The sequence below is a fragment of the Scomber scombrus genome, chromosome 6, assembly GCF_963691925.1.
Source record: "Scomber scombrus chromosome 6, fScoSco1.1, whole genome shotgun sequence".
In the NCBI taxonomy this organism is placed as follows: Eukaryota; Metazoa; Chordata; class Actinopteri; order Scombriformes; family Scombridae; genus Scomber; species Scomber scombrus.
In genome coordinates this window covers 12,241,509-12,264,251 of record NC_084975.1, presented here as the reverse complement: position 1 = coordinate 12,264,251, position 22,743 = coordinate 12,241,509, and the positions used below count along the sequence as shown (strand labels likewise).

Here is a 22,743-nt window from a genome sequence, read left to right as displayed (position 1 = left end):
AAGTGAGAAGGCTGTCACATCCTGACTCAAGGAAGGACAAAAAAAAAAGGACCACAAGTGAGATGTTATTTTTTATTACCCAAACAAATGTAATGATGTCTTGAGTAGAAGAAACCAAATGTAACCAGACAAAATCCACAGGATAATGGGCATTTAAAGACCTTTGATTTTACCCTCTAGACCTCCACAGGGCAACATAGTTAAGTAGGGAAGATGGTTCGCTGAAGCTAGCAGATGTTTGCAGCTGAAATACACTGCAATCCGCAGTCATATCGAATATCATTTGGATTTCAAAATCAAACACACTGATGATTGGTTAGCTGCATTGCTAACGTCTGGGCTGTATTTAGCCACACAAAATCCTTTCCTCTCACTCATTTTCACATGTTCCCAAATCAGAATAAAAGCTGGACTTGCAACCCATCCATGTGTGTGTGTGTGTGTGTGTGTGTGTGTGTGTGTGTGTGTGTGTGTGTGTGTGTGTGTGTGTGTGTGTGTAGGGAGAGGGTCAAGGTTCTTCCTTTTCAAGGATCAATGGAGCGTAATACTGCTGCTGTCACATCTGCCTTAAGAGACGAACACACATAAGCAGTTGAGATACAGCATTTGCACCCATGTATTTTACAGCTTTGTGTGAATTCCTCCTGTTCATTGACTGGCCTCATAGATTCCCTGATTAATTCTACCAAGGAAGGTACTGACCTTGTGTGTATGTAGATGCGTGTGTGTGTGTGTACCTTATAGGTGCACATACACACAGTATTTGTCACGGGTGTGTTTGTGTTTGTGTGAATGTGGGTGTGTACTCTGTGTGTGTTCGGGTGCATCTTGTGTGAAATAGTGTTGACAGGGAGCAGTGGGAGGATGCAGAGTCCCGCTTGTTGGCCCAACAAGTTCAACAGAGAGGAGAGAAAATCAATCCAAGGGGAAATAATAAAAAGTACCAATCGCAGCACAAAATAGCAACGGGCGAGCAGCAGTGTGGTTTCATCATGTCTGGACCACCCAGTGACAAAAGAGGTTTTGATATTGTTTTCACTCAGATGGCCAAAAGTGGGTGTTGTTCCAACTCATACTGTGTGGTCTGATGCCAGTTGGAGTGACACACAGACACACACGTAATTTGCCTCTGGTTCCATGGGGCGCAGGTTATTTTCTACCCCCCACCATGATCAGGAGTTTCTTGGTTCCAAGCAAGCTGGCTGCAGGCTGCTGCTGTTATATTTGTGTGCTTCTATTTAATCGGCAGCTCCAAAGCCTAAGGCACTACAGATACTGGACAGAGTTGTTTTGTTAGCGTGACACATGACAGGTAATGAAATAATGAAACTATCTGATCCTTCCCAGTTTACGTAAAAATCTATTTAGATTTAAGGTACAATACTTTAAAAGAAAGTAATCACTTCCATTTACGTCCCTCAGAATCCTGTTCTGGATTTTCTGAGGAATAAATAAATCCTTTCATTTTTTCTTTGAGGTTTGCTGATTCATTCCAAGTTGCTTTCACTAAACTTTCTTAACAGCAATTGCTTGTTTCAACTTGACAAAAGCCACCTGTTCATGCAGTAGGTGCACATTTATTTTATCATTAGTGTTACCAACGCCCCCAAATTGCTACAGTATATAAGGCCACCTGTTTTGCTTTATTTGTTTGATTTATTCATACAAATTTGCCAATGAGTAAAAAACAAACAATTTCACACTGCTAAGATTCAAGTCTTGCTGTCAGAAATCAGCAGAGGAACAAATAACTAGTTTACCAGTGTTTAGCAGGGACCAAAAACAATTTCAAATATTAAGGAGCTATAATCAATGTGTTGTCAAGGCAGAAATACTGCAAACCATGACAGAAAAAGAAGGAATAAGTGGCAATCAGAATCCACACAAGACCTTTTGGAGGACCTGGTCAAGAGTTTAGCAGCAGCATTTTTTACCACTTGTAAATGATCCAGTGATGTTTTGCTGAGGCAGGTGCAAAGGTAGAAAGGATAGAATGAAGGTGAACCCAGCAAGAATAAAGTTTTCCTTCTTCACTTGAGCAGAGCACACAGATGTTCACTGTACACTATCTATATGCTTTCTCTCACTTTCTTGATCTTACTTTCACAAAGCTGCACAGCTTTAGGCACAAACTGGTAGAGTGGTGAACAAGGAAAAGTCAGTGGTAGAGTGGACAGCAGGACAAAACAGATGTTAACAAGCCTAACAACACCTGCCTGAGGGAACAAGGCCAGAGGAGACTGACGCTACATACATATATATATATATATATATATATATGTAATATGCTCTATAATGATTGGTGCAGATTAGAAAAAAGTGATTTAAACTGAGTTGCGAGAGAAAGGACCTTGTGAAATAGAACAGGGCTAGACCAGTATCAATTATTACGTGTTAGTTTTTATGTGTCTTTTTGTAGCTAGTCAGAGTTGTGATTTAGTTGTGGAAGGTGGATGGATAAAGTGAGAAAGACACACAAGTTGCAAGTGAACTCCTCTGTGCCCAGGAAATAAAAATGTCCCAATCTTTAAATGTAATTAAAAACTAAAGTTGGGAGCCTTGCAGAGTTTGACACATATGGCTCATTTGTGACAATACATGTATGCATTATTGTAATCCTTCTTCAGCACACATTGTCACTAATCTGTGCATGTATCATCTAGAGCAGTGGTCTCCAACCCTGCTCCTGGAGAGCTACTGCCCTGCATGTTTTAGGTATCTCCTCACTCTAACTCGTTATCAAGCAGCTGAGGCTCGTCAAAGGGCTTGATAACGAGTTGATTATTAGAATCAGGTGTGTTAGAGTGAGGAGATACCTAAAACATGCAGGGCAGTAGCTCTCCAGGAGCAGGGTTGGAGACCACTGATCTAGAGCATTCACATAAGAGCAACCAAGTACTGAGACATCTGATAGTCAAGGTATGAAATAATCATAGGACACAAATAAAGTGGAAGTTCTTAATGAGGTGATGGAAACGGGCACAGTCTTCATTTTTGCCAAGACCGTTAATAAGCTTTTTTCAACTTTCCTTCAACATCTGCTCAGTTTTTGATCACTTATTTTAAATGAAAGAATGAGAGATAAAACAGCAGTATAAGGGCTCTCATTGACCTGTCTTTATGTGTCCATTGCCAGACAACTAATTGACCACAGAAACAGTGACTTCACTGAGAATTATGTTGTGGTGTCACAAAAACGCAAAGTGACAGCTAACAACCTCATGAAAGCACACATTAATTAAGTACCATGTCCTATTATATTTTGGTTAGGGTTTAGGAAAGTAGCCCTTTTTTATTTGATCGTCATTTAAAAGCAAAGTCCTATTAAATCGCAACATCAACTGTTATCTGGTGTTTACATATGTGTTAAATATGTAATGTGTAATCTGACTTAGAGTTCTTATATCTGTTGTTTTTGTTACAAACATTGAGATTGAATAACTGATCACATGGCAGTACATTTTGATTGGCATTGAAAATATCAGTTTTGATGAAAGCAAAAGTGCAAATAATACAGTATATTATGTGTTATTGGATATACTGTAGGTGTTTCTTAAGGTAGCATTATAAATTTGATATCTGAAATACTGCTTCATCTGTGGATTTACTCCACAGAGACAGTTTCTCAGCTTTAACTCGGAGCTTTGTGAAAAATGTAAAAATGTGAAAATCTAGCAAAGACTGAGCTCACTCTACAAACTGACCTACTGGCACTTCGACACTTAGTTGCTGTATATTTGCCAAAGCTCTTCAAAACAATGTGGGAGGACATGAAAATGTTGTGGAGATGCTTCTGTTGGTTATAGTTGCCGTTTCAATGCTGTATTTAATACCTGCATTTAAATAATGACACATTTGTTTCTCAAGATTAGGAATAACATACATGAAATGACGAGAAAAAGGTACTGATGGGATGCAAGAAAAGTTATGACAGCTTTGATAGCAAGAGAAACAAAGTGTGAATTGGAACAATGGCAGTAATGGGAAGTCTGTAGTGTGGTGCTACGGTGCTGCCCACTGACAGGCGCCTGGCAGCAGAGCATCAAGGAGAGACTCCTGACAGACTCTCAACAGATACATCCCCAACAGAGCACTGAAGACACAGGTCCGCTGGTGTTTTGATGCTTTGCTGATACCACTGTCGAATCCTAAACTTCACACAATGAAAGTTGACAGCGATGAAGCGGAGAAAAGCACCTAACCAAAGGATGTAACCGCAAACTACAGCAATGGAAACAGGGACATGAAGCTCCTGACTGATTATGCTCTTATTTCAATTGACAACTAAATAGAACTAAACACTTGTGTGTTAGAGGATAAATGCCACTCTGCATTCCCTGTCACACTGACATGAAAAAAGTGGCTTGTTTTTCATGTCATATCATGTCTTGCCTGGGGACCAAGGAACAATATTCAAAGAGATATGAAGAGGTGGATACAGAGACGGGGTGTTTGATTTTCTGTGTTGAATTATACATTAACCAAATTCTCTCAGACCAGACATTGCAGAAAGACAAATGAGCTCAATATCCAGAGCAATTACTGACGTGTGTGTTTACAGTGTGTTTACAACGATGCCCTGTGTGCTCAGAGGGGAAACTAGTTAGTCACGCTAACATTCTCAACAGATACAAATCGAGTAACATTTACATGACCGAATGTAATGGCACACACCATAAACCTATGACAAGGACATGCAGATCAACCTGATGCATATTGGACAAGAGATAACACAGGAATAACTAGCCTGATCTGAATACAAATAGAGAGAAAATAGATATAAAATGAATGTTTTTGGACTAAGTGAGCATGACAGCACAGACCTGACTGAACATGTACAAATTGCTATAATATGCTAGTACTGACACAGCCAATGGTAGATTATGAAACATCCAATGATAAAACACATTAGCAGAATGTAATCTGACAAATTCATCATGACCTGAATGCTAATGCAAGGGTGCCTGCAACCTTCAAACAAATAAAACTGAAGTTGCATGAAAACTTTTTTAATGCCAGCATGGATGAAATATGTTTCTAAAAATGCAGTGAACATGAAACTGTACTCTGAAGCTACCAGTCAGGGAACACATTTGGCTGATCTTGGGGTCATTTCTAACCAGAAATATGACGTACAGAGAAACTATAACATGCCCAAGGCCATTAAAATTTAATTAACTACTTAAAGGACCAGCATGTAGGATTTATTGACATCTAGTGGTGACATTACAGATTGCAACCAACTGAATACTTCTCTCTCACACACCCCTTTCCAAGAATGTATGAGAACCTACAGTGGCTGCAAAATGCCCTCTTTAGAGCCAGTGTTTGGTTTGTCCATTCTGAGCTACTGTAGAAACATGGCAGGTGCTCCCTATGTAGATATAAAGAGCTCACCGTAAGAAAATAAAATGGTGATTATACACTAATGAAAACATACTTATGAATATTGTATTCCATTTCTGTCAATAGACCCCTCTAAATCTTACAAACTGCTCCTTTAGGTCACCATTTTTCAAATAATATACTTTCCCACAGATAACAAGCAGTGTCTTGCTGAGATTCAGTGGTACAGAGAGGCACATGGTGAGTCAGGATCCAGATAATGTAAGAATATGAATGGTAGCATAACAAGCATACAAAGAACGTGGGTGTTCAGGACACTAGCTTCCCTTTTAGTGTTAAATGGTATGTCACATGTGGTGGTCTTTGGGATGTGTTTGATCAAATCTGCATATGACAAGAGGAGACATCAGCATGAAAGAGACAGAGGAATATGAACGGCCTTAAATCCCTGATATTGTCACGCATTGCTTTTAAGAATGACAATAACATGAATGAGAATAATAATTAGCTATATGATGAGATAATATGGGAATCACTGCCATTGACAATTTATGTACGTGTCTTGCTCTTGCACTCATCACCCTCACAAAGACGGAGGGCATGGGTGATCACTCTGTAATAATTATAGTCATATTAATTGGCATTGATATTGTTCTCTCGAGGATTAAATGACAAAAAGCATTGGCATTAAAAGCATCTCATACAATTAAAGACCTATTGTGACAGAGGCAAAGGTCCACGCTGCTGTTCCTGTTTTTCCATACACTCATATACATGAACTGTTGGAAGAGAGGTGCCAAAAGACAAGTTGAAATCTCATCTCACAAACTATTACTGAATTGGTCGTGGTGATGTGGCAGACAATGCTGACAATGGAATAAAACGTTTAAAAAGTCATTCAAACTGAAAATGAAAGTAATTTATAGGCAGGGAAAAGCAAATGTATGTGTGGCAATGATAAAGAGTGTAATTAAATAAAACAAAGAGGACAAAAAGATAAAGTTAAAAGTGTGGAAAAGGCATTTGAAAAAGTAAAGGAGAACGCAGCAAAAACCAAAAAGTGAACTGAGGCGAAGAATACGACTCCTTATGTTTTAGATAGCTGCTGAACTAAAGTTAACCCTAAAGGGTGTTGAAGTGGTAAAGAAACCAGGAGAAAGTTAATTTACTTCCAAAAGTAAAAAGACACACACAATATAGTTTAACAGCTGGCTCCAGGTCGCACCGACCACTGCTGATTTATACTGAGGAGGGAATATACGTGAGGCAGATGTTGAGAGGCGTGTGTGTACGCTTGTGAGTCTGCGGGGGTGGGGTAGATGAGTGTGTGCATACATGGGTTTGTGTATTAATTGGTGGACAGTTTGAGAATTGGCCTGGCAGGAGTGATAAAAAAGGGCCATTAAAATCTCGCATTTAAATCCCAGACCCCTGCCTCTCCATAAACTTGCCATTACTAATTAAGGCGTGACTTTCTTCTCCTCTTTCCCTCACTCCTTCCTCCCCGTTCACACCGTTTAATGGCCAACACTTTCCTTCATTCTGTCACATGGTTAGCAAGAGACGTTTTCCATTAGGCCAGTGGAAAGGTCCTGTGTTTCCTTGACAAAGATCCAGATGGCAATTAAGAGACTTAATGAAACTGCTGCTCACTAAATCTTCTGTCATCTTGTGTATTCCATTCAAAAACAGTCATCACTCTGAAAGAGATTTTATTTGAAGTTAATTGAAGGGAAACACTGCAATGGAAAGGTTCAGTCAGAATGCAGGTTTGGTAACTACTCCTCCTTGCAGCTCAACAATCTCCTCATTCATTGGCCTGCTGCTTATACATACAAACAGTGTTGTTTCCATCCCCTTGAGGAGGGAACAGTGTAATCCTAACCTGTCTCTTCCTGCCTCTAATGCCGCTTATGTTCCACCTTTCTGCAGCCACTCTCCCTAATTCTTTCACACGATGGAAAAGAAAGGAGAGAACAAGGTTTCTTATTTTCTTGCCAAAAGGTAAGGCTGCGCCTGTGTACTATCTGATATTTACTCCTTCTTGTTTCTTTATAACAAGCGCTGCTAAACAAATACATTCCCAGAGGAACAGCCCACCTTTGACCATGCAATCACAGCTTGGCAAAGAACACAAAAGAAAGAGCTGTGAATCCACGCTATCTGCTCTTTAACAAATGAGTGCCTGGGTTTCTGCGGATTTATGTGAGCCCTGGGCTTATGCTGTTGTGGGCCAGTCACGGTAAATCTGCTATTTTTGTCAAGGTGTGAAATGTATTCCGCTGTTACACACAGACACATCAGATCACACACAGGGCTGCACTAAGACAGTGTACCGCACACATATACAATGCACACATTCCCACACACAATCTTGATTTGCTGTTTCTACTAGTACAAACCCACTTTGATTCCCTCAATGGTAGTTGACTAAGGGGGGGGGGGGGGGGGGGGGGGGGAATTCCACTTGACCTAGACTATCCTGTAGAAATAATCACATGAGCAGTTTGCAAAGTCCATAGGAAGTTGATGATTTGAGGTAGAGAGAACGGGAATATTTCATGTGTATGCTGTTTTAAAGCTGCTCTAATCAATACTTCTATATTAACAACAACATACAGTTGAAACCAGAAGTTTACATACACTGTATAAAAAGACATATAACCTCACTGTCTGACTTTATATCAGACGAAACTTTTCTTGTATTAGGTCAGTTAGGATTACAAAAATTATTTATATTTGCTAAATGCCAGAATAATGAGAGGGATCATTTTTTAGACAATTTTTTATTACTTTCTTCAAAGTCAGAAGTTTACATACATTTCATTAGTATTTGGTAGCATTGCCTTTAAACTGTATGACTTGGGTCAAACGTTTTGGGTATCCTTCCACAAGCTTCTCACAATAGTTTGCTGGAATTTTGGCCCATTCCTCCTGACAGAACTGGTGTAACTGAGTCAGGTTTGTAGGCCGCCTTGCTCGCACACGCCTTTTCAGCTCTGCCCACAAATCTTCTATAGGATTGAGATCAGGGCTTTGTAAAGGCTATTCGAAGGCTTTACAAAGGCTACTCTCCGGGAGTACGGGGTATCGGACCCCCTGATACAGGCCGTCCGTTCCCTGTACAACCGGTGTCAGAGCTTGGTCCGCATAGCTGGTAGTAAGTAGGACTTGTTTCCGGTGGGGGTTGGACTCCGCCAGGGCTGCCCTTTGTCACCGATCCTGTTCATAATTTTTATGGACAGGATTTCTAGGCGCAGCCAGGGCGTTGAGGGGTTCCGGTTTGGTGACCTCAGGATTGGGTCACTGCTTTTTGCAGATGATGTGGTCCTGTTGGCTTCATCAGACCGTGACCTCCAACTCTCACTGGATCGGTTCGCCGCCGAGTGTGAAGCGGCCGGGATGAGAATCAGCACCTCCAAATCCGAGTCCATGGTCCTCAGCCGGAAAAGGGTGGAGTGCACCCTTCGGGTCGGGGATGAGATCCTGCCCCAAGTGGAGGAGTTCAAGTACCTCGGGATCTTGTTCACGAGTGAGGGAAGGATGGAGCGGGAGATCGACAGGCGGATCGGTGCGGCGTCTGCAGTAATGCGGGCTCTGCACAGATCCGTCGTGGTGAAGAGAGAGCTGAGCCGAAAGGCGAAGCTCTCGATTTACCAGTCGATCTTCGTTCATACCCTCACCTATGGTCATGAGCTTTGGGTAGTGACCGAAAGAACGAGATCGAGACCTGCTTAGGCTGCTGCCCCCGCGACCCGACCCCGGATAAGCGGAAAGAAGATGGATGGATATAAAGCAGAGCATCTAGACTAAAACAGAGCAGTAAGGAGAGTGAACAAAACTCAAAATGTTGCTCTATGTCTGCTGGTTGTGTAAATAGACTAAATAGACTAAAAAAACTGTCATTCAACTGACATCAACTGTATAAGGTGATATGTCAATATTGTGTTTATCTATAAGAAATTTGTACTTGCACTTATTTGATTAGTCAACACTGCTCAATGACGTTACATTGCATTGAGCCAGCTCCAGCTTTCTTGCCAGACAACCCTGACATTTCTGCCAAACTCTCAACATCGCCATAGTCTCATTGAAAGGATTGAGGACGCTGCATTTTTTGACGCAGTGCTACTTGTGGGTCTGAACTCTGCTGAACACCTCTACACAGGAGACCATCACTAGGGGTAACTATTCCAAAAGCAAGGAGCATCCTTCACTGACACTTAGTGTATCCTCCTGGCTTTTATTCCATAATTCATCACCAACTTATTCTGTTTGTCCTATCCAGAGGCTATCCCAATAAAAATGGGGAGGTATTTGTTTACCACTGGGATGTGATTGTCACGGGCCATAATTTATTATTCACACATGAACATCATCAGCAGAATATTCATAACACGCCCACACCAACGACCCACAACATCCCTCAGCAACAGCATAGTGCTTGGGAGACAGGCCAACAGGACATTTCAATACTGCTTGTTTTGAAACTCAGGGAGAACACTGCCATGGGTAGTTACCAACAGATTGTTCCAATTTACCAATCTCAAACTAAGTATCAGTGAGGCATGGTACACACACAGTCCTCTGCCTACATCTCATCTCTCTCTGCGTTCATGTGTGACCCTCTTGGCACCGCAGAGCTATCAGCGAGGTGCTCCTCACATCACGCTATCAACTCGTCTCTAAAAACCATGGCAGCCAGAGGCAGCCAATCTGAGCTGAACAACATTGTACAGAATAAAGATTGGAGAGACTAGTGGAGAAAAACGAAAAATGTATCTAGGGTGAAGGAGTGGTAAAGTGATGAATGGCTTGTGGATACTTGGTGGAAAAATAGAACAAAAATATGACAGGACGTTAATATGTATAAAAATCCAGGAAGAAACTAAAGAGAAGTAAGACAGAAATAAAGGTAGAGGAAAGTAGCTAGAGGCGGTCCGACAGAGAAGGGAGTTTGCAGGAGGATAAAGACAGAATGAGAAACAAGTAAAAAATCATTAACCTTGAGGGTGCAAAAATGACACTCAAGTTCTGTGAGAGAAGGAAGCAACTGCAGCAGTATCGCTGCTGCTCTGCTGATGATGATGGTCACCATGATGATGATAACCCGGGGCTTGTAAAGAGTTTCATTCCATACACACACCAGTGATCTCTTTTTATCATCTGCCCTCCTACTCAAAGTACAGAGCTCAGACGAGGCATGTGGGATCTCGTTTGAAACTTCATCTTGAAATTAAGCCCCACTCATCTCTGAGCCTTGCCTGAGGTGCGGAACACCACTGCTGAGAGAGAAATGGTGCAGAGGAGAGTTGAAGAGAACAGGAGAGAAAACTGAAAGTTAGAGAAGAAGGAGATGGAGTACAGAACAAAGATACAGAGAGAGGAAAACTCAAACAGGAGTGGGTGAAGAAAATGGAGGAGCGAGACGTGACACACGAGTGACACGAGAATAATGGAAAGAGGATAGGAAAAGGATGTGCGAGGGGCTTTCAAATGAGTTGATGCCCTACACCCTTTGGAGTGTAGAGCAAAGTCAGAGTGACAACAAGGAGGGCATTTATTGCATATGAGCCCATGGAAAAAGGAGGAAAATGCAAAGTATTGTACAGCTGAGCGGGGATGGAGGAGGAAGCTTTCCACTTTAAATGCTTCTTTTCATTTCTCACCTGTTCAGCCACAACTCTGACAATGTTTAGCAACAAGTGAACACTAATTGCAAATTTTCCAAAGAAAGATAAATTAAATGAATGGAAGGGAAAAGAGATGTAGACAGAGAAGCAAGTGGGAGCGTCCTTGTTTAGACGGATCCACTCACCCCAACTTCCACGTGATCTGAGCCCTTATCGTCTTGCTTGTGGAGGATCTCGAAGTAGTATCGTCTGGATGAGATCAGGCTGAGGGGAGATGAGCAGAGAGATAGGTCTTATTAGACATTCAATGCTAATGAAAGACCTTATGAAAGCATACTGTGGCTTTCATTGCCTGGAGACCTGGCAGCAGCATGTATGTGAGCAATTCTGGGTTACTAAAAAGTAAAGGTATAATTACAGGTATAATAATTTTATGAGGCAGCTGTGGAGTAAGGTAAACAGTTTGACTTTAAATGCAGAGAACAGTCATAAAAAACTGATGTCAATTGGACCTGACCATTAACAGATTAATCAGCCTAGAATCTAACTCTGTGCTACAGGCAAGATGGCAAAAGAGATAGCTGTGAGCCGGGATATTATCAGCCTCGGGCCCTGAATAAAACACTCCTTCTGAGACTGTGAAGGAGAAAAATCGATGCACCACATAAATCAACATTTTACACTTCTACAAGCCCCAGTATTTCTCCTGGAACTCCTGGTTAGACAGAGTAAAGGTCTGATTTAAACTTTTTTACTGTCCCTGCACTGATGAAACACACACACACACACACACACACACACACACACACACACACACACACACACACACACACACACACACACACACACACACACACACACAGCAACAATGCTTTATTCTAATCAAAAAAACATCTCAGTTAATAGGCCAGCATCTGCTTCTCGATGAGAGGCACCACAGCACTGCACCACACATCATTAGCTCTCAAAACACTCACATGCAGTCACAGTTAAACACATTTATGTATGGGAAATGAATAAAAACATGACTTTGTATGTAAACTATAGATGAAAAGTGAGTGAAAGCACGTGTGTTTTATTCATAGAGCAGCTCTGCTTATAAAGGTAAAATGGCACTGTAACTGGGAAAAACGAATTCCTATAAAGAGGATCATGTTAATTCATGTTCGCTGCAGCCTGGCAATTTGTGAAATATTTGCTGCTCTGAACTTCGGAGTCGTTTGGCTCTTCCATATTCATGTGCTCCGATTCACTAAGATATGTGATGGATCGCTTTTATTTCCGCTCATTTTCTTTCTTTGTTTCGGTTTTCTTTGATGTTCCCCTTTCTCTCTCCTGTCTCCCCTCCCGAAACAAACACAAGCTCATCGTCTTTGATGAACTGTGTTTTGACTTGAAAGCAGTCCCACAAAAAATGGGAGAATACATGAAAAAAAAGACAAGTGCAAGTAAACAAAAAAAAAAGTTTATTGCATCATGTTGCATGATGTTATCCTTGTTCTAGAAAGTACTGTGCTTTCATGTTGTTCAGCTATGTGTATGTTGGTTTTAAATTTAGGCATTTTGTAATTACAAATGTCCATCACACAGAGTGACATCTGCAAAATCTAAAACTAATCAATTTACAAGATGCAAAATAAAGAAAAGCAGAAGATTCTCTCATTTGAGATTCCAGAGGCAGTGACATGTTTGCTTTTTGTACAGAAGCGTAATGCATGCACTTGTTCTGTCTTTCTGAATTAACGAGATCATTATCTCAGAATTCTGAGAAAAGTTTTCATGGAAAAAATAATCCAGCTCCATTTTTCTGAATTAACAAAATCAAAATCCTGACTGCAGTACCACCGCCATCTGAATTTTGTTGTGCTCAAAGTAGTATAATTATGGTATGGATGGCCTCTGAGTGAGGTGGAGGTCCTGAAATGAACATACACATATTCTATTTGTGTTCTTTTATGATCATAATACACTGTACTATTTTTTACTCATGCTGTTCCCAATGCCCTCTCTAACATACTAATGTATTAAATTTGGGTCATCCCAGTGTACCTCTCTGTGGAACCTCTTAGCTCTGTGGAAAGTTTGGTGTTTGATATTTGTTACATGCACGTTTACTCTTTGTGCAACTTTTTTGCCTGTCCTGAGGTGTCTCTGCAAAGTCGACAAACTCATAACAATACCATTTATATTACTTACATACATGAGTATGTAATGTTTCAAACCAAAAACAAGATAAAGATGAATGAAACTAAACAGACGGGACATGTTTGCTTCCATGAAATCGAGCAAGTGGAAACGAGAGATTCTCTTGGGATTTTGAGGTATCTCATTAATTCAGAAAAACAGAACAGATTTTTTTTTTCTAAGAACACTTTTTTTTCAGAATTGTGAGATAATTATCTAGTTAATTCAGAAATCAGGGCACTTTTTTCTCAAGTGAATGTATAACCCTTCCATACTTTTGCTTGTTGAACTTTTGCTTGAAACAGTTATTAAATGATTAAAATCTTAATACCAGACGTACATGTAGATTTCTGGTCTTTCATGATAAATAAAAAAACAGACAACTAGCTGAATTACAGTTAGAGTGTTTAGTTTGCAGTGTGTGTGTGTGTGTGTGTGTGTGTGTGTGTGTGTGTGTGTGTGTGTGTGTGTGTGTGTGTGTGTGTGTGTGTGCGTGTTTGTGAGTGTTTGTTCCTGATGTGGAAAGGATGGATGTTGAAAGGGAAGGACAAACGCTGAGGGGGGCGGTCACGTGTTGCCCCATGCACAAACGCTGCCACATCATCTGGTTGCCCAGCGTTCTGTATCCAATAAATCATTGCAGGTGCAGGAGAGCAGTGACAGTGTGCTAAGGTCACTCTCTCATGAATAGGGAACATCCCTCAGTGCAGCTGCTGAAACGGCACTCAGCGAACTTAAGTGCCACTTTCAGCTCCTGGCACCCTGCTTGCTCTTTGCCAAATGATTCAAACATAACACCATCATCTCCGCTCCCAGACTATAATCAGGGGGATGTTGTTTTTTTTAAACCAAAGACCGAAAAATTATTTTATTTCACATTTACCTCAGACAAAACATGAAGTCAAAAGACTAGATTACATTAGATAAAATTAGATTAGGATAGGATAGATTAAATGAAACGTTAATCAATATAATGTAGGGAGTAATCAGAATCATCTCAACCAGAGGGCAAACGTTTGTCTATAGCAAAAGATACATCGCATGAAAATATTATGAAATGGAAAAACACAAAGAGTTATCTTTTTGTGAATTGAATCTCACTGACCCAATTCTACCAAATTCAATTTTAGGTTAACATGTCACATCTTTCATTCCACATCCTGAGCTGAAGCTGATATCTTTTTGGCGGACTTCGTTTATGACTTCCTGTCCCTGAGCAGACGACTGTAGATGGTTTTAGGGAATATTAGTACATTTCCTGACCCCTCATTAGATTGTCTAATTCACCCCATAATCTGACTTCATCTGGGGGATAATCTAATGTCATAGCTGAGCGGATGCAGTCTTCAGCCACAAAGTTTCTGTGTCAGTCTGATATGCAACAATAGACTTGTAATTAATAACAACCCTACAGATATACACACAAAACTCTCAAAGTGTATTATATTATGTATATATATTGTCTTTCTGCCCCTTCTCACTCTCAGAAACGCAAGAACTCATGTAGCACATAGTGAGCTTAAATTTAAGGAGTGACAGAGTGGCAACTCAGCCAATATAAACCTGTTTACCTTTGTAAGATGGCAGATAAGAAAATGTACCCAAGTCCACAGACACAAAATCACACACACACACACACACACACACACACACACACACACACACACACACACACACACACTGCAGATAGCAGGCGTATCAACAGCAGCAGAGAGAGATCGGAACAAACAAATGGATCATATCACACTGAGAAACAAAGATGGATAAACAGAGGAAGGGAGCATAGCATCAAGTCATATTCACATACTTTTCTATCTATCTTTTGTTTTGCTATTTCCTTTTTATCTTCTATCTGAAACAAAGTAATTTTGTGTGCCAATTCAATAGTAATTCCATTTTTGGTTCATTTCATTTCATTCAACTGCCGAGGTGAGAAATCTTTTAGGTCCTGTGGCATTCATTGTCTGCAGTCTGTCGATAGTTATTTCCTTTTTTAAACTCTGCATGGTTTCTTTCTGTGTTTATACGTTATTTTTTCAGTTTAGTGTGAATAAGATGGATATTCTTTGTCAAAATAGATGACGGAACATAATGTAGATGGAGAAAAAATATGATACGGTCAGAGACAAGGAAGAGATGTGTAAAGAAATGGAGCCGAGAGGGAAATTAAAATACTTTTTTGGGATCTGTACTCTAAAAAGTCTTATATTAAACTTAAAATCCAAAAAGATGGAAGAATGAAAACAAAGAAGGAGCACAGAGTAGGAGGGACAGAGTTGTTTTGCACTCGCACAAGTCTGTGTTTGTGTGTGTGTGTGTGTGTGTGTGCACGCCCGCACACTGGTCACACCAGTCTTCCTGTGATGGATGATGAGGCCTGCTTTGGTTGAAAGAGATGAAGAGACAGAGAGACAGGCGGAAAGAAAGATGAAGGAGGAGCGATAAATAACAAATGCACAGCAGAAACAGAGAGGGAATTATACTTGCTTTCTGTGTCTTGAAATACATTACAGTGAATATCACTGAGACGTAATTTCATACAGAACGCCACGCCAGATGAGAAAAAAAAACATAAAAAGAGCAAATGAAGGGCATATGAGAGATGGGAGAGGAAAGAATAGCTATTAGCGTGTGACTCAGAGGATGAGTAGAGGACACAAAACAAGAGTCTAATTGCCTGACTAATTGGAGTCTTTGTTTCCAGTTTTCCTTCATTGGGCTTAACGGATAGAGACAGACAAAGAGGCTTGACTGGGCTGGATAACACAAGATGGGACTGTGGGAGCTAAACAGTATTCAGAGAGTATCATCGCTGCCCAAGTTTTGCTGGATTTGTATGAAATATTTATTTGGCCTGAACATATAGAGAAGTGTTTTATTCCTGCTGAGAGACAAACTCCTTTCGAAAGCGTCTAAAAAGAAATCTGTTGGAATACAGGTTTGTATAAAGAAATATACAAACGCTTGGGTGCATAATAATACCCTGAAAACCTGACAGTTTGATGCAAATTCACATACACCACATACACACACCCTCAGTGTTACTAACCGGGTTTGAAGTGAGCAGATCTGAGTGTTGAGTGAAATGGAGACAATATACTTTCTGCCCTTGGTAAACACTGGCCCTCTTTCTTTCTCTCTCCCGTCATCATACTGGCTCCTATCTGCCTGGCGGCTACAGCAATATCCTGATTCTACTTTTTCAGTATCTCTTCTCCTTTTCCAACTTAATTTCTCATTAATGCTATCTGACTGTCACCCCCGTCCCCGTCTCTCTCTCTCTCTTGCTTGATTTCTCACTCTCTTAATACCCACAGGTGGCCTTTAAATAAAAGAGTATGCTCGGCGAGCGCTCTGCTCTCAACTACATTAATGATACCAGTGTTTAGAGCTGCCCCAAGGAGACGCACAAACTTCACTTTTTTCCCCTCCGCTCTCTCCCTTCTTCACTCCATTTCTCATGCATTCCTCTAATCCATCAGAGAGCTATCATGCTGCTCTTCCCTGCAGCCTCAATAAATCCTCTTTCTTCCATCCCCTCCCTTCACTCCGTCCTCCCCCCTCCGCTCTCCTTCATCCCCTGCTCTCCCCGCTTTCTGCCTCTTCTCCGGTATCTTGTCCAACGCCTCTCTCCAGTGCTTCTTGCACATCTCTTCTCCCTGTATCTGCCGCGTCCAATTCCCCCACATGTAATTATCTAATACAGCGTTATAGTATTACTATCTCCAATGCTTTTTCTTCTGCACGCCTCCACTTCACCCTTTTTCTCACTTTGATTTTGTATTAACACTCCATCTCCTCTCTCTCTGGCCTGAATGTGTAGACGTGGAAAAAAAAGAAAAGAAAAGAAAAGTGTACCAGTTTCTCACAATGCCTGTCCCTCCAGGGGTTTTGTGTATGTGTGCTACACAGACCCAGAGGCATTCGCTCTTTTCATCACTGCAAACTACAATTATTGCATCATGTCATGGTCAAATAATACCGCATGTACAAATGTGCAGAGGTGAAGGAGTGATAACTCTGGTGATAGTTCATATTTCTCATTTGCATCAAATCCCATGAATAAAAAAAAGAAAAGAAAAAAAACTATTGTTGATTATATTAGATGATTATTTTAAGAAATGTATTCATGAGCTACACTGAGTGACATATCCCTTTATTTCAATGAACCCACTGACTATCAATTTCAAACACTACCATACATATTTAGATGAGCACCACAGATGTCAGAAAGTTGTATCGGGTGTAGGTAGAACCCAGTTGCATCACAAACACCACAGGTAGCGTTGGTAAAGATCCTTTATTGTAGGTATAAAAGGGTAGCAGGAAGGAATGCAGCAAAGTACAGTTCGTCAGGCAGAAGATCAGGAACCAGGCGCACCCAAGATAACAGAGGCGATGACACAGCAGTCCCAAATAGTCTTTGATGTAGAGTAACCCTCAGGAGTAATGGCAGGGAAATTCACACTGCGTAATCAATGGAGGAGAATGCAAGGCAGTCACGGGGACAGGCAAGTGTAGGGGCTGAACTCGTAATCGGGGGAAAGAAGACTGAGGTGTTACCAGGGCAGAGACAAGGCAAGATGATCAGAGCTAAGCAGAGTCGTAACCAGGAAGTCAAACCGATGGTGAGTGCTGGAGAGTCTTGCATCAAAAGCGAAGAACAAATCTGTCAACAAGTGAGCAGGCAGGAGAAGCTTATATACTGGCTTGATTGCAGATGAGTTGCAGCTGAGAATCCAGGTGAGAGTGATGAGCTGATGAGGTGGGAGTGGCTGGCTGGCAGAGTGGAACAGTGGTGGGATGAGTGGAGAAATACCAGAGCAGAAGATAAAGAGGAAAGCAGACTGTGACCAAAGTATTACGAGATGAATTAAAATTAAGTGGTGCATGCAACGTCATCGGACTGATAAATTAATAAGATAATAGTGCACACTTTTGGACAGAATAGAAAAAGAGAGCTTTAAAGAAAAGATACACAGGGATATACAATTCTGACTTGGGAAAGGTGTGGTGAAAAGGGTGAGGCCTGAGGGTGTGTTAGCCACTTATCCAACATCTGGCAAGCACTTAAGTTAAAGCATATTGAACCCTTAAACACATTGTTGGTTTGGGTCTTTTCATGAGATTTGGTGAAAATGAGAAAAATATAAAAAAGCACTAGTGTTATAGGGTTCGGCTAAGTGTGTGAGTCAGAAATGTGTGCACGAAGCGTGTGCGCGTGCGGCGCCTGTTAACCTCTTCTCATGACGTCGCGATACATCTTGGACATTCACCAAATCACTTTCCAGACGGCAGACATATCTGTTCCCTCCCTTCGACTGACCTTACCCTCCGTCATCATCACTGAGTCTAATCAAGAAGCGGTGTTAGGGTTTTGGTTGTACTCATGCATTACTGCCAATCAGATGTCTGATACCACAGTTTTTCTCAGCTCAAGCCATGTGCCTCCACACCCCCAAAGACATTCTGATTACACATAAGCCACTACACAGAGATGAATGCACAGACATACACACACTCTAACATAGATTTGTGTCGCAGCAGGCTCCCATCACTCATAGAAACAGATGGCAGAGTGAAGGCCTGAGGGAAGAAAGCGGGACAGAAAAGTCATTGCAGCTCGCTGGGAAACAGCTTCATTCTAATTCAACTGCTACAGTGTATCAACCACATGTGCATACACTCACATACAATTGTATGCACACACATTATGAGACAGTGCAGGTGCGTGGCCTAAAGCAGGTGTTGTGTTTAGCCTGTCTCCACGCTCAATCTGTATTCCTATGATGTCATGAGCACAAGTACTATACTTTCCTCTTTCTAAATGCTTGAGTCTCCTCACCAGCTAATAGCCAGCAGTGCTTAAGTGATTCAATTATAGATACTGAGAGATCCCATAGTGAAATAACTCTTCATTCTCCACTAGGTTTCTCTCATCGTTGCCGGGAAAGGCACGGTTAACTCTCTCCATCCAACTATTATCAGCCTTTGGAGGTTTTTCTGTGAAGTCATGTGTGTGGAAAACAAACGAGAGCGTTTGTAGAGTGTATAAAGCACAAAAAAATAAAAGTAAGAGAAAGATAAGAAGAAAGAGGAAGAAAAAAAGTTGGCAAGAAGGAAAGGCAGAGAGGGTTTTTAAAAATAAGACATCACAAACTGTCAAATATGTGTGTGTGCATGCACACACAAAGAGAAAGAAGACAAGTCAACGCCCACGTGTCTGTGGAGGATTGGGCGTAAATGTCATTTCCCGCAGTTTGTGAACTGAAAGCTGCTCCTTCAAAATGCCAGCTGCGGCATTACAGATAACCTTGGAATCCTCTTCTGCCTTTCCTCCCCTCCATGCCACTGTCAAAGGTCAGCAGCAGTCATTTAAAATTTCGATCCTTACACCTGAAGGTGAATATTTTGACACAGCAAACCTTCATGTTTGGAAACTCAGAAGCACACGCACACAAGGGTTGAGAGATAGAGATATCGTTTTCTTTTTGCCTGATGGCATTATTTTCAACTCCGACCTCATCTCGCCACGCTGACAAGATTCAGCCAGTGCTCATTAGCTTCCAATATCTTCCAATATTCCCTCTAATCTTCAGCTTAATGTCAATCACGTTTCAGTCAGAGCTGCTCAAAAGGTTCTAAAACACTTCATGTCAGTCGAGCTCAGTATGCAACTGCAGCACAGCTCAGTTTATAGAATTTTAGCAAATGTCAATCACCCCGGTTTTGTCTATACGGCCCGAGGCACCAGTAGCTGTGTCAGAGAGCAGAGATTGTGTTGACAGGGTTATCTGGGTTCCTCATCTGACTACTTCACTGTCACGCATCAAACTGTTGTGACAGCACTGAGCAGGCACTGCCAAACTATCGCTTCACAGGTATAAACAGAGGTGGAGACAAACAGTTGAACAGACAAAAAGGGAAACTTTGAAAGTGACACGGGTATTATTATAACAGATGCTCCCGCCATGAAAAAAAGGAGCTTTATGATGATTCTTATTTTGATACAGTCTAGTTTTGGTACTTTTAGGGCTTTATCTCTTCCAATCTGTGGTTGACTGTTATGTATATACAGTATTTCATATTCATATGCTGCCAGCAAGGCTATAATAATGGGAAAAATAAAAGCAAGTCAATGGTGTTTTAAAATGTGTATTGACGGCTGCTAAAACATTTATAGAAATCCTCACGCAGATCAGTTTTAATGAGATGAAGCTCCATAGGAAAGCATAAAAAACAATAGGAACACAATTGAGATAGCATGAATAACAAACACTCTCCATCTTAAAGTTTTATATGCCAAACTTTCCATTTATGCAAACAAAAGCAAAACTATTTCTCCCCAGAAGAGTGTGAGTCATTACCTCCAGGTGGTCACAGCCAGGTGGTGTGCATGACTACCAGATCTCCCTAACAGGTGTACTGATTCAACTTCCCTGTCCATCCCATCTATTTAAATTGCCACCTAGGACAGACTATCACACACTGAGACAACAGGAAGGCCACGCCCCACTGGTGGGGACGAAGGGGCATTTGGAGATGGGAATCATTTCTGTCGGTGTTCGAACAGCATGCGTCTTTGCCCGGCTGTCACTGCTGCTTGATGTTTGCACTGCAGCACATGCACGCAAACATCCTATCCTATCCCAGCTCTTTATCTATCAAAGCTTTACAATCACTACCCAATGCCCATGTAATTACCATGATGACTCTAGACTGGGCATGACAGGGAAAGAAGAGAGAGACAGAAAGAGAGAATGAGGGGCTGATGGGGAAAATGTGGCATTGTTTTGATGAGGGTATGGCACCTGAAAGCCTAAGATGCAGCCATCCAAGACACAGAGTAACCACAAAGGGACTATGTGTGTATGTGTATGTGCATGTGGGTGTGTGCGTGTATGTTTGTGGGTTTCAGTACCTTTTGATTTTGCAATTTGTGGAGACCTCCAACAGGCGAGTGATGTGTTTCCAGTGAACCCCTCAACAACAATATGTTTCATTCCCTGACAATATGATTCAGCCCTGCAGCAACCATTAGTCACTGTTCACTCAGCTCTACTACAGCACGCCGTACAGCTCCGATGAACCCAGACGTATAAATAACTGCAGTTCAAAGCGTGAAAAACAAAAACAAAAAAACAACAACGCTGCTAAAGTGGGAGTGTCTGTTGTGTGTTTCATTCTGCTCTCTGTTTAATTACATTTTTGAAGGCTGCTCTCCTTTTGGTTTTGCGTTCTGTTCGGCTCCGTTCTTTTATGCTCCATTTTACGTAGTTCTGTCCCACTTCATCCTGTTCTAGGCCCAATATGATAATAACTAGGAACAATAGCACATTAACTGTCAGAGCTTTTTTAAAGTGTAGCCTTGATTAAGGTTGAGTGCAGAACTTAAATGTGGTGGAGTGGAGAGTATAAATAGGCTCAAATGGGCCTGAACATATTCTCCAATAACAAATTGCATGAGGGCATCATGCTGCCAAAGGCTAGCTGGAGCCTCTTGTGTACTGACTTATCATTTTCACAGTGGCTTCCCATCCACACAATCGACTGCAATATTCTAGAAATGCCTAATTCATTTTATTTTGCTCAATTATTTCTTCATTTTATCAGGTTTACAAATGTCTCATATTACCTGGTGATGAAATATGTCTAATGATGGATTATTATTGCTGTACACACACACTCTCACGCTATTCTTTACCCATTTTTTAGAAAATGATATCTTGTTCTGTTCTGTTCTGCACTGCTAATTTGCTCATTTCAGTTCTATCCCACCTAATTTGAAGAATAGCTTTTTATGAAAGCTTGGCGATTAATCCTGCCACACACACAATTAGCCATGCTCAGGAGCACATCCGCTTTTGCCATAAACAAGTCAAGTGTAATGGTGTGTGAGGGGTGGGTGTCGCATAGTGCTGCATAGGGTATGTACTGTAGGATATTATGAATAAACTGCCTTTGCTGTGGGATGTTTCAATGAAGTCATCAGATGCAGAGAGGAATTTCAAATGCCACGGTATTTAACAGACACATGCACATTAACGCACAGACGCGTCTATTTCCTTGCGTGCAAAAACATGTTCACTTACGCACGCCCACACGCAGGAACATCAAACACAATTTTGTCTAATTATCTTAAGCCAGACTTTCACGCCGTCTTTGACACACTTCCCCTAAAGCATGTGATGTGTGGAGTTATAACATAAAAACATATATGACATATTGTCAGTAACCCTTTCCTCCCCTGACATTTTCATCTCAGACAATTTGGTGAGATGACAGTGGAATCATGATTCACTTCAAAAGATCTGAGAGAAGGTACTGAGCGGTAGTGTATAGAGCACACAGCTAATGCATCTGCAACAGATTCTCAAGTGGGGTCAATTATATTACTGACAGCGTGTCAAAGCTGTATAAAAAGATTCCACAAATTCTATACATGTAAATTATATACACAACCATGTACATAAACACACACTGAAAGATACACAGTAACATATCTCACACCCAAATGTCCCCACTCCAGCATTATTCTGCCTGCATGCTTGGTTACACTGTGGTTGTTATTGTTGTTATT

The 22,743-nt window shown here is 41.2% G+C and overlaps 1 protein-coding gene across 1 annotated transcript in view; it reads right to left on the bottom strand.

The window, feature by feature from the left end:
- Window positions 1–22,743, bottom strand: part of b4galnt4a (beta-1,4-N-acetyl-galactosaminyl transferase 4a) — a 132,714-nt gene that overhangs the window by 10,250 nt on the left and 99,721 nt on the right. The window contains exon 8 of the mRNA XM_062420953.1: window positions 11,165–11,243. Within this exon, the coding sequence (XP_062276937.1) occupies window positions 11,165–11,243 (79 nt within the window). The remainder of the gene's footprint in view (window positions 1–11,164; window positions 11,244–22,743) is intronic.